This window comes from Manacus vitellinus, unplaced genomic scaffold (assembly GCF_001715985.3).
Source record: "Manacus vitellinus isolate BGI_N305 unplaced genomic scaffold, ASM171598v3 scaffold_15_pilon, whole genome shotgun sequence".
In the NCBI taxonomy this organism is placed as follows: Eukaryota; Metazoa; Chordata; class Aves; order Passeriformes; family Pipridae; genus Manacus; species Manacus vitellinus.
Genome location: NW_021939122.1, coordinates 17,740,200 through 17,753,101, shown reverse-complemented (window position 1 = coordinate 17,753,101; position 12,902 = coordinate 17,740,200). Strand labels below are relative to the sequence as shown.

General features: G+C 39.2%; 1 protein-coding gene across 1 annotated transcript in view; it reads left to right on the top strand.

The window, feature by feature from the left end:
• Positions 1-12,902, top strand: part of GFRA1 (GDNF family receptor alpha 1) — a 137,769-nt gene that overhangs the window by 72,715 nt on the left and 52,152 nt on the right. Inside the window, exon 4 of the mRNA XM_008926356.2 lies at positions 11,552-11,891. Within this exon, the coding sequence (XP_008924604.2) occupies positions 11,552-11,891 (340 nt within the window). The remainder of the gene's footprint in view (positions 1-11,551; positions 11,892-12,902) is intronic.

Sequence of the window (12,902 nt, the reverse complement as noted above, 5' to 3'; positions counted from 1 at the left end):
TCCTAGCAGGATGTGAGTTGGGATGTCAGTCTCGTGATATGAATTCCTGGCAGCAGTAGCATTTTTTACCTGATCAGGCAGGAGTGTGAACGTTGAAAAAAGGATGAAAAAAAAGTAACTTGGATAAATGTTATAGTTTTGATTACAGGAGTATTATACACTATTGATTTATCTCTTATCCATGTCCCTCTAGTGCCTCTTGGACAGTGCTACTGGTGCTGTATAGTTATTATTCTCCACTCCAGAACTGGCTGCAATTCAGTAGTGTGCATGTGTGTGAAGTGACTCTGAATAAAATAGACTATTTAAATGTAAATAGTGTTTTCATTTTACTTAGTAAGGATCACTCCTCGCTAATTAGGAAGACATTCATTTTATTTAAGTATTTCAGTGTTGAAATAATTAATTTTGCTGCAACGCTGGTTTTCTCTTTTAGTTGCTTTTAGTTTTCTCCTATGTACGTGTGCAGTCATAGGTGTCAAATATATTTACGTATTGTAAGCGTGTCCACAAAATAAAAGCCAATACATTCTATATATATTTTAGAGTTAAAAAATGGAGCCAAGGAGAATGTAAGCTGATGCCCAGTTCACTGTAGCACTTAATCAAATGCTTAGTTGGTTTGAATGGATTTAAGGATATTTTATGCCCATAAATTAGGGCATAAAACTTGGATTCAGAGCTTTTTAAAGCAAACGAAAGTCAAAATATTGTGTTCAGTGGACTTCAGACTGAACACTTAACAGCTGAGGCATGGGGGCAGCACTTCAAAAAAGAGGCACACATGCTATGTAGTTAACAATTAAGTCAAAATAATTTATTTCCTCCTTGCCTTTTTTCAGGAAGAACCACATTTTCACATTTGGAAAAAAGAAACATTGGACACTTATAAGAGCTGAGTAAAGGTAAACCAGATAAGCTCAGGGCCAGACTAGCTCAGGGAGAGGGATCTGCAGGGAACAGGGGAAAGCCAAGAACACTAAAGACAAAACAGAAAAAAGCTTTCTATTGCCACATGTTGTATGTGGTATAAATGAAAGTGAAAGGTAATTCAGAGTGTAAAGTAGGCAATGGTCTAGTTATTAGTGTGGTGGAATTTATTAAATAGCATAATTATCTCAGGTTAATAAACCCTCTTGCATTGTAGGTAAGTGATATATATCATACGCAGCTGCTTCACCTTCATTTTGTACTGCATTATCCTCTGGGTACACAGTAGGATAGGGACCATCATAATCATTATTAAATCTCTAAGGCAGTATTATTTAAGTTACTTATTTCCAAAGTATCTTTTTTCCCTTGATCCATTAAGTACACCTGCCTCAATGCACACATCTTCTTGGTCACTGGCTCTTGAAGTCTCAGACACGAGACTTACGATGAAAGCAGCAGCACCATAGTGAGCGATGCTCACGTAAGCAAATCTGTGAATAGGCAAGAGTTACCAGAGCTGCCGTCTTCACATTGTGGTGACTTTATTTGTATTCAACAGGATTTCATTGGGACCAGCTGATACAGAAAAGAAGAGCATCTGGTGGTGGATTAATGGAATGAGGCTCATATTGTTTGGTCGATAGGCCAGATAATTGCCCCAAATGGTTTTCACTGGCAGCAGGAAAAAGGAGGGTGATTTGGTGCCTCCACAGCTGCTGAGGCTTTTGCTGTTCTCTCACGCTATTGCTCTCTCCACTGCCACGATGGCACCCTCTGCCCCACCTCTGCTCCTGCTGTCACTAATTGAGCATCTGCCCATGACAGCTCTGTCTTTGTGACTGCTGCCTTTACTGTGGTTTTAGCCTCTTCTTTTACTTGTGCTAGTGAACTTTTGTCATGATACTGAGACATCTCATCTAGAGAAGGTAGAGCTTTCCTCTTATTTTGTTGGGGAGAATCTTTCCCTACTCTTTGCTTTTAAATGTTTCCTGATTTATCCCATCAGCTGCTCTTGTCAGACTCGATTCACAATCACTTCTCTAGCTCGCTGTCCTCTCTTGATTTTCCTTCTGAAAGAGTAATACTGCAGAATAAGCAGGATAATTTTTCTACTAAGGTTTTATATACTTTGACTCTTTTTTGCAGGTTATAGCCATCAGGAGCAAGCTGCTGTCAAAGATAAGCTAATATATACTCCTGCAGTAGACAGTCAATGCGTGTAAACCATCCCTACCTACACTGGTATTGCTTGAGGCAGGAGTAAGCTATGCTTCAGCAACTCCTGAATTAACAGGTTTTGTCTGTCTGTAGCAATCTCCTGAGTACAACTTGTACAGAAACTCTTGGTCAATGGTTTGCTTGATTGGTTTTTTTTTTGTTTGTTGTTTTTGTTTGGTTTGGGTTTTTTGTTTTTGTTTGTTTTTTTTTTTTTTTTTTGTAACCTCTATTTTTTTTTCCAAATCTGAGAATAAAATAACACAAGTTTAAATATCTAGAAAACATGACTTATGTTGTGAAGGAATTTTGCTTGAGCCTTTGTGAAAGTTGATTTAAGTTTCTTCCATCAGACTTATCATTCATATCACACTGAGCTCAGATATCTTAGAGTCAGACTTAAGTTAGTCAAAAACATTTTGATTTTTTCTCATGCTGATTAATAAATACCTAAGTAGCTATCCTGTGAAATGAGACTTGAAGTATTGAAACATTCTATGTACATATACATGTGTATACAAATGTGTTTGTAAGCATCTATAAGAGAAAAGTCCAGGCCATTTTAAAATAAGATAGTACTGTGCTGTCAGCGTATGTAGTTGTAGAAATCCTCTGATTTGTAAAGAGCAAAATCTCATGTTGAATTTTGTTTCACCAACTGGAAGGTAGTGTAGTTAGACAAAAAATACTATATTCAGAGGCAAATAACCTTCCTTATCTGAAATCTGTGGTTATTTCAGGTTCCAGTGTCATAGCTAAGAGCATGTCTGGCCCCCTCTTTTCTGTAACTGGCATGGCTTCAGGAGTAAAGCAGTTGTTAGCGAGCAGCGAAGGGACTTTGGAATTTCCTGCACTCCTGCTGTGTAGATTCAAATGCTAAGTTTAAATAATGGATGAAGCCAAGATTATTATAATTGATCATTGTATGATTTATATGGAGTAATTATAACTAGGTTGAGAAAGAATTTTCAAAAGCTAGTTTCCTGGTAGCCAGAGCCATTAAATAACAGTGTGCTGCCAAAACAAAAATTAGGTGGGAACACAGCCACAAAGTTCAGAATGTCTGTCACCCACCTGATTTATAACCACCCTGATGATGACAGTATCAGTGGTATTTTCCTGTTAAGAACAGTAAGAGCTGTTTCAATTGTTTTTCTTATCTTTCTAACAGAACTCTGCATTGTTTTAAGTGTAGTCAAGCATAATAACTGGAAAACTGTAAAAATCTAATGCATAACAAAACGAATAGGTGTAAGAGGTTGAAAAGGTTAATTAAAAGTGTAATGATTGCATTTACTCAGACAGTCCAATTAATCACTTTATTCCAGTGGTCATGTGAAAACTATTGCTCTAGAAACCTGATTTCTAGTGCTGGCATACATGGTCTGTATTCATTTAAATGTGTATTTTTCTACAAGTGGAAATTTAATTTTTTATTTTAAACTGCTTTTGTTTATTTGAAAATATTTTAAAGTAGTAGCTAATATTTAACCCTGTATCCTCACATAATACTTCCTGCAGCTATGCTCCCTCTGAACAGGATGGGAGCATTGCCCCCTTGATACTTGTAGTCTTACAGCCCCACAGGAGGTTTGCTTACAGCTTAATGGGGTTGTAGGTATAGAAGAAATAAAGCACTAGAAATACATCATTATGTAATGTGATCTCTCTGGAACAGTGTATCTGACCAACAAAGTGAATTCTCAAGTGTCAACAAGCACAGCTAAATGTGATTTTTACCACGTCAACTGGAAAAAAAGGAAAAAAGAACCTTGAAAGATCAATTACAAGGGTCATAACCTTGTATTATCTGATTTGCTATAATATTCACACAAGCTTTATTGGAATGGAACATAAATTTGAAAAATAGTGAGATTAGAAAGGATTGCAATGCTACAGCAAAGAGCTAGAAGCTTTCTCCTGGTTTATTTTGCTGGGGCAGCACTTTAGAGGGAGCCCATTATAAGCAGGAGAACAGTAGTTATGTTAATATGGTAATTAATCAAGTCTGAGGAAAAGAGGAAACAAGTTGTGAATTCAATTCTGTAGTAATAAAAAGAAATGCTGAAAGTTGCCCTGTAAATTGGCATGACTTTGGCAAAACAGTCTCTCACTGTGTCTTGAGAACTTGTGTGCAGTAAATCTCTTCTCATGGCAACCGTGTAGGATTGAATATTTTCACAGATTTATTCTGTGTTTCTGTGTCTGCTGGTTCTTTCTTAATTCTGTTGACTTAATATTTAGCTAGTAATAAAATACTGAACTGTATAACACGATAGCATGTGCAGTAACACATTTACACTTAGAATATTTTAAAGGGAAATTAATTAGAAGAAATCAGCTGAAACTGTGGTGTTAGCCTTCCACATCACAAACCCAGCCTCTCACTCAGTACAGAGCATGAATTGTATATGGAATGACTGACTCCCTCAGAAAAAAATGTATGCTGTATATGGTCCCAGTCATGTGTGATCCATCCCTACTGCTAGTGCAGTGTAGATAGATTAAAATGATCTTTACACCCTAAAACTCTTTAGGGTAGAACCGAAATAATTGGTGCAGTAATGTGAGAAACAGTGGCTGGATCAGTTTGTAACAATTTTAGTTTCTTTGTTTAGCAGTCTCTGATTTTATTAAGGCATTTCTGCTTCCTAAGTGAGATACTTTAGACAGAAGTAAAAGTAGCTTTAAAGAGTCAAATCCATGACAGATTATTGAAAATTCAGAATAACTCCAGTGAATAAAATAGATTGAACTGTGCTGGCATGAATATAATGTACAGCTGCTGTCTTCAGTGCCATGTGGAAAACTAGGGATACTGGCATAATCTTCCATTAGATTTGTAGCAGAAATTAAAGGTGATAGATCAGGAGACTTGTATGAGTGAAGACAGAATTTCAGCAGCATACCACAATGTTGTTAACACTGGGGAGCAGGGTTTCCTCTCCCTCCCTGCTCTCATGGATCAAAAATTTAAACCAGATCACTGTAGGGTTATAAGACTTTCCTGTTACATAACCTGCAAGTTGAGCTGATGTCCCTCAGCCAACCCACAGAGCTCAGCCTTTCCTCATTTGTCCCCAGAAAAGGATGAAAGTATCAAAGGACATAGTAAGACATAACTTTTCCCCTTTTTCATCAAAACATACCCAGCATAGGAGTTGCAATTTCTTGCAACCTTTATCTGCAATGTCAGTGAAATGCAATAGGAAATAGTCAACTAAAGGTATCAGGATCTAAGTCTAAATGGCAGCAAGAGCCCTGCCAAGTATTAGAACTCAGATGCAGCGGTGAACTTGGGCAATGCAAAATGCAGCATTTAGAGCATGTGGCCTCATTAGTAGAACTAAACTTGCAGGAATAGACCAAGAGATACATTTATCCACCTAAAAGTCAGGAGTCTCTGCTTCCAGGTGATACCTAAAAACCTGAGCAAGATGCTCTGAATCCTCATAAAATACACAGAAAAAACTGTGTTAAAAACAAACGAACAAACAAAAAATAAACAAATTCTTTATTGTAAGGGACATGAGTCACTGGGACAGTTGCCCAGTGAAGTTGTGGGTACCCCATCCCTGGAAGTGTTCAAGGCCACATTGGATAGGGCTTAAGTTACCTGGTCTGGTGAAAGATATGCAGAAATACAGAAGCTGAGCTTTGTTGGAAGACTTGGGACCTGAGAAGCCAGATTCACAGCCTCAAGCAGATGCACCTGCCCACGCAGCAGTCAGTGTATGCTCCTGGGATTAGACAACCACTCTGGGATTAGACAACCACTCTTCTTTCAGTAGGCACCTAGCAGAAGATATTATGGTGCTCTAGTAATTAAGTTAGTGATCAGAATAGTCACTGAGGAAGTTAGATGTCTTTGCTCTCGGCTCATCTCTGCAGGATATCAGAAAACCTGGGAAGGTACCCTGTTGGTTTGGCAGTAGCTTGATCTGGAAGGGCAGGCATGAGATGGAGTATAGAAAGGGTTATGTATTTTTAGGAGGGATTAGCAGTAGAGAGTACAAGTGGGATCATGCCTCTGCAGGCTTAGAGTTAAGGGAGTCTTCTTCAGGGAGGCAGTCCTGGTTTCCAGTCATTGCTCTTGTAAGAGAAGTAACTCTCTTTCCTGGGTGCAGGCCAGAACCCAGCAATCTGCCTACCAGGGAGAGCTGTCATTCTTGGGCTAAAGCGTCTTGCTCTCTCTTTGTTTTGCAATATATACCATTTCCTGTGCACCTTCTTGAGAACACACTGCAGTGAGATGGTCTGAGAGCCCTTCTGGGAAATGGGAACGGCATTTTTGAGTCTCCAGGTCATGGAAGGTATTGAACCCAAAGTCTGCAAGATCCCAACTGATGACTCACTAGTGGAGTCTCATAAAAACAAAGGCCAGGGTGTGTTGCCAAAGACTTTGCATAACATGGTAGCTAAACACTTACAAAAACAACATGGTAAATGAACACATCCAAATCATGCTTGTTGGTTCATGCTAAGCAATGTAAATGTTCTTGATCTCTATATGATTTGGACAGGAGGCAGTATTTGCCTCCTCAAGTAAATTTATGGGTGTATTCAGAAAAGAATTCTAGAGACCTGTGGAATTTGTGTGATCAAAGACTTATGACTCACCAGGAATGTAAAATGTTCCAGCTTTGGTTTCAGGAACCTTAAGTCTCAGTTTAGGCAGTTTTGTTTTTCAGGTCTCTTTGTTGCTGCAGCCTTGGTTGTACCCTTCACAGGCACACGGGAGTCAGGCTCATCCTTGTCACTTGGTGCCATTGACTTTAATTTCAGCTTGCATATTTGGTAGTACTCTGAACGCCCTGGTTATAGCTGATAATATATTAGCTTCAATTTACAAATTAAGGCATCTGCTTATTATGATTATGCAAAAAGTTTGAAGTAGGTTGGCTGTTCTGTAAATACTGAGCAGAAGACAAGTAGAACTTCAGAATAATACTATGTGTATCAATCTCGGGATTTTTCTCTACCATTTGGGATTAGAAATAGTTTGTCCAGGAAAATGATAATTTATTTTAATGCATTAAAAGGCAGATGACAATACTTTTTATGCTTTCCTTGTTTTTTAATCTGCTCTTTTTACAAAGCAAGAGTACTTTGTTGAACCCCATAGCAGCACTTTTGTTAAAGTGGGATCATGGCTCCCCCTCTTAATTCTGGTCAGTTTTTGGTTCCTGTAGGCCATATTCTGCACCTGTGTTGGAGTAGGCCCATACCCATGTGGTCCCCTCTATCACTTTGTATTTTTGCCTTCCATCACATTAACATTTATTGCTCTCTTTTATAACATTCCCTTCACTAAATCTACTAGAAAACCTACCAATGCTAATTACTTGCAAATAGTAATGGTAATTTTAATGACAACCTCAGTAAATTGCTTTTAATGTGCTGTAAGAAAATTGAAAACTAAGTGTCCATTTTGCTGCTTAATAAGAATCTTATAGAACAACTAATAGTCCTTGTACTCCTTCTGTCTACTGGGAGCAGAAATAAGAAACTCCCAGTATCCATGAAATCCCTTCCTGTGCACCATGGCATGGGTTACCTGGAGTTGAGGAGACAGCCAAAGGCACAAGTAGGTGAAGAAATGAAATAGAAATGGAGATGCAAGGAAGATGAAAGACTAAGGTGAAGAGTCTGTGAAAGAGTGTGAAGCATAAGGAAGATCAAATAGGGCAGAGGAAACTGTATTATAACTTTAGAAACATCTCTGGATAAAAGACTGGAGCATTTGGCTGGCTTCTTTTAGTGGTCATATGGGAGATTGAATCCAGGAGTGCTGCAGCTGTAGCAATGTTGGGCCAGGGTGGGGAGATTCAGGAGATAACAAACACTGAAGTGGTTACACCCTGTGCTGTAGTACAAGGACTGTTTTTTCATCAGTAAAACATGTCACCTTGCCTGCATGTCTTCCGTGTACAGCAGAAGGGCTGTGAGCTGGTGATGAATGTAGAAATAACTCAGTAAGCCAGTGATTGCTGCTCCAGAGTTGTGCCTGGTAGGAGGGTGGGTTTAGGCATCCTAATGCTTTGGCTGTTGGGAGCTGCTGCTTTCCCACCAAGGCAGCAGCTCCTGACTCTGGCAGTGTTCTGCCGTGCCTCTGCCTGCACCCCATCAGGGCAGCATCCCCTACTCACAGCTACTGGAGGTGTCTGCTGGGAGGCACCATCCTGGGAATTCCACATCAGCTCTCCTGGACCCTGTGCCACAGACGAGAACCAATGCCTTGCACACAGCCGTGAGGCATCACTTACTACCTGCCTGGAAGTAACTTCCCTTGGAGTCTGCAGTGATTTGGCAGGAGTGGAGAGCTGCATGGTTTGGCAGAGATTTGCAGAATTGGCCTAGGCAAAGCAGACTTGGGAGAGGGGAAGCTCTGGGTTGGGAAATGGTGGTGGGAAGAAATAGTTATTTGTCCCAGGCTGCTGCCCTGACTGCCCTCAATCCGTGCCCAAGTGCCCCAAGAGAGGGGGGAACTGAGAAAGGATCTCCTTATACAAACCTTTCCCAAAGGATTCTGGCAGGAAAAGTAGCTCTGGATTAGATCTGTTTGCTTTTAAAGTAGGCAGTACCTGTTAAGAGCCAAACTGCTGTCTGTCTTAATAATTTAAGCTTTGCAGTACAGAAGCTGGATGAAATTTTGACCTTATATATTACTGCTGCATAAGTAATCCTCAGAAACACTCTCAGTATTCTTAACTGTTTGTAGTTACCACAGGACTTAGGAATAGTTATGTTGCACTTTTGCAATTAAAATAAAGTGTGTTCTAGATTGTAAATTTTTCATTAAAACATGATTTAAAAGCTTAATAGAAGGTGATATTAATGAGTTGGTTTAGACAGTCTGTTTTAATTCAAATGCAATTGATGCATCTCTCTTATATGTTGTAAGTTAGTCTTGGTTTTAAAAGGTGAAAATAATTTGTAAAATGTGATGACAAATATGCCAGAAACAATAGCTAGGGACGTGTGTATCAAACAGAAAAGGCAAGTGGCATGTTATGGCCAGGGCTAGTTTAAAAAACCAAAACCTCCAGAAAACTGATCTCTGTTCAGAGTTGACACGTAGAGGAATGAGGGTCTTGGACAGATATAAATTGGATGACAGATACGAATATGCATAACTATTGTTTTTGAACACTTTGCACCTAATTCAACTTTTATCCAAGATACCTTTCACTGCTCCTTGCATTGTCAGTGATTTGGCTTATGTTCTGCCTTTTAAAAAAGATTGATTAACCTGTCCCTTTTGATTTTTGAGGTGCTCATACTCAAGAGTGCTTTTTAATTCTGTAGCAGCATATATCAATACGGTAAGCTGGTGTCTGTTCATTTTGCAGCACCCCATCTGGAGCTCTTGCACAGAATTTTGTTTTAAAGAGGGGAATTCAGCAGTTGACTCCGAGGCACAAATAACCATGTAATTACTGTGCAATCACATTGTAATTAGCATGTACTATTCATATATTGCCTAATTATATGCCCTGCAGATTACATAGTAATTATATTTGTACTAAACATATAATTCTATATACTGTATTAAAAAAACTTTGGAAGTTCATAGTTAAGATTTTAGTTGTATGCTAATGTAGTACAGTGTTTTACATAAAAATGTTACAATTTTATGAGAGGGTTGTATTTTGGGTATCTCATCTCTTCTGCATGCAGTGTTGCTTAAACTGTTGTAGGCTGCTATTATAAAAAAATTCTTGGCTCTGTTAATTTATAGTCAAATGTTGCATGTTTATAATTCTGTAATTTATGAACATAAGGAAAAAGTTGCAGTTTATTGTGCAAGCAACTGAGATTGGGAAGGACTTGGAGTGTGAATGTTAAATGCACAAAGGTTAAATGTACAACCCCCTGAACGCAGTTACAGCACATTGCTGGAGTGAAACACAAATCTAATGCTACTTATGCTTTGTGTTATTTTTGGATAGGTGAGATGCATGGGTTGTAGGTGATATATTTGTATAATGTGAAATGTGTGTGAGCAGCCAAGGCCCATCGTGGGTACAGTATGTTCAAACAAGTGCAGAACCTCAGTGCAGCACATCAGCCAAGCTGCATCATCTTTTCCTGCCATGGAAAAAGAGAAATGGTCGATGTCCTGATCTGGAAATGGAAGGCAGAGTGGTAGGAGAATGGGGATGAGTGGCACTGAGTTGTAGAAGGACCTGGGACTAAGTTTCTGGGTAAAGGTGGAAGATCTAGGAAGAAAAAGCTTTAAGAGGAACTTAGAGCTTTAAAATGTTTGAAGTGTTTTATCTTTGGCCAGCCCCCCCTAAGAAGTTGCAGCAGATTTTAGATATTTGCAAACTGTTTTGTTCAGCTTGCAAATTCTGTAGCAGTGGGAAGTTAATGTATTTTTTTGGATCTGTGATGTTGGCTTTCCTAATATCCAAAGCAGCATTATGGTTATTCTTAATTGAATTTTGCAATCTAATGCCAGTTGCCTTCATTTTCAAGCAAAGGATCTATTGGGTTATAATATCTGGGTAATGTATTGCAAAATTAAATGTGTAATTATAGCCTTAAATTATATCTGAGTTTAATTTTTCCTGTAACTTCTTGTAGTGTGTGCATGTGTGTGTGTGAGAAAGAGACACACTCCTTGTTTTATAATGTTTCTTTCACAGTCACTTGTTAATTCTGTGTCAGCTTCTTCAAAGCTTGTAAACTTCATAAATTTACCAGAGTTCAGGTGGCATCTATAGGCCTTATAGCAGTGTTTTTACCTAAGCATGGAGCTTGCAGGCCTTGTGGGTGGCTTTAGAGAGCTTCCAGTTGTGGGGCTGCACCTGATTTCCTTTCTGTCTGGGTGAACTGTTCTCATACCTCAAAAACTGTAATAATGGGCACATAGCTTTTACATTCTGCAAAGTACACAGATTACATTTAAATGTTGTTACCTGGGGTAGACACAGAACATCATTTAACTTGTTCAAGGGAGAAATTACAAATGTCAGAGCTTTACAATGTCAGAGCTTTACAAAACCAGAGTTAGAAACCCACATTCTCACTGTGTTCTTGTGCAATGGGCCAAACGTATCCCTTCCAATTTACCACAGATTTTAATGGCTGTTTAGTGAGACCAAGTCTTACCCAATATTCATCCTGCATGTCTGCTACAAGGAAGATGAAGTGCAGCCTGCCCAGAATATTTGTCATTTATGTGCCAGCATTCTGACCTTAACGCATGCCTGTGCTCTTGTTCACTTAAACCATTACCCTGAGAAACATAAGGACTGGTTGCAGTTTCTGACACTGAAAGTTTTGTATGTAACAAGTATGTGTATTGAGGATCTCATGAACAGTGAAATAACCACAAACATCAAAGCACAGTATAAATGTGACGCATTTCTCACTGCTGTTGTGTTGTTTTTTCTAGTGGAGCCAGTACTTTCAAAGGGGAACAATTGCTTGGATGCAGCAAAAGCTTGCAACCTAAATGATACCTGCAAGAGGTTCAGATCTGCTTACATAACCCCCTGCACCAGCAGCACGTCTAATGAAATCTGTAACAAGCGGAAGTGTCATAAGGCCCTCCGGCTATTTTTTGACAAAGTCCCCCCAAAGCACAGCTATGGGATGCTCTTCTGCTCCTGTCGAGACGTAGCCTGTACAGAAAGGAGACGGCAGACTATTGTTCCTGTGTGTTCATATGAGGACAGGGAGAAACCAAACTGCCTGAATTTGCAAGAATCCTGCAAGAAGAATTACATCTGCAGGTAAGATAGCACATGGCAGGGGAGTGATTAATGAGGTACCACAGAGAACTTTTTGGTACTGATGGATTTGCCAGGACTAAGGGTCACAGTATCCACTAAGAAAAAGGATGAGTCAAGGAAAAAAGCAAATGCCTCTGACATCCTTAACAGAGTAACAAAAGCCTGCATTTGCTTACAGTGTGTGCCTTCTCCAAAACTGTTCACAGCTACTCCCTCGCATTACGGAGAAGTTTTTAAACCCCCAGTTTAATTTTTACAGATTTTTGTTGGAAACATTAGGTGTTTTTATGAAATGATGTCTGAGACGGATTTATGTGTCCCGTTAATGACCAGGTAAAATAGAATTTTTCACTATAATGGGGTTTATTTTCATTGTGCATGTGAACACTAATAACTGGGAATACAAGCTTCATGTTGGACTTTATGCATTGGTCACAATGCATTGGTCACAATGCATAGACTTGGGTTTTTTCTTCATTGGAAAAAAAAGGAGTCCACATTTATAGATGGAACTCCTGGAATCTTCATGGAGCTGTTTTAGTCTTGAAATTTATCTCCCCTCCCCTGAGAAGTGTGCTGGGCTGTTGCAACTGGAGTTCATTGATTCACTGACCTAATTCCCAGCCCCTTTGCTCTGTGTGTTCAGGACAGAGAGGCAGTGCAGAGCACTGCTCCACTGGACAAACTGGGTCCTTTTGCCCTCATTGAGTCCCTGCAGGTTGTCACACAGCACTTCTTCAGTGGCATAGAGGACCTCCTCTTCTCTTAGAAAATGCTTTAGTCCTACTTAGTATTGTTTATGTTTATATTAGAGCGTTGTTGTGCTAATGTCATATTTATGAAGTCATGCCCAAGAATCCTGCTCATTTGTAATGTGTAAATTTCTTATAGCTTATCCAATTCTGTGAATTAGCAAACAAGGAGATAAACACTATTGTAAAATGTCAAGGACGCTGAAGATATGATATAAATCTTAATAAGCATTTACTTGTGCCTGGTAAAATATTTACT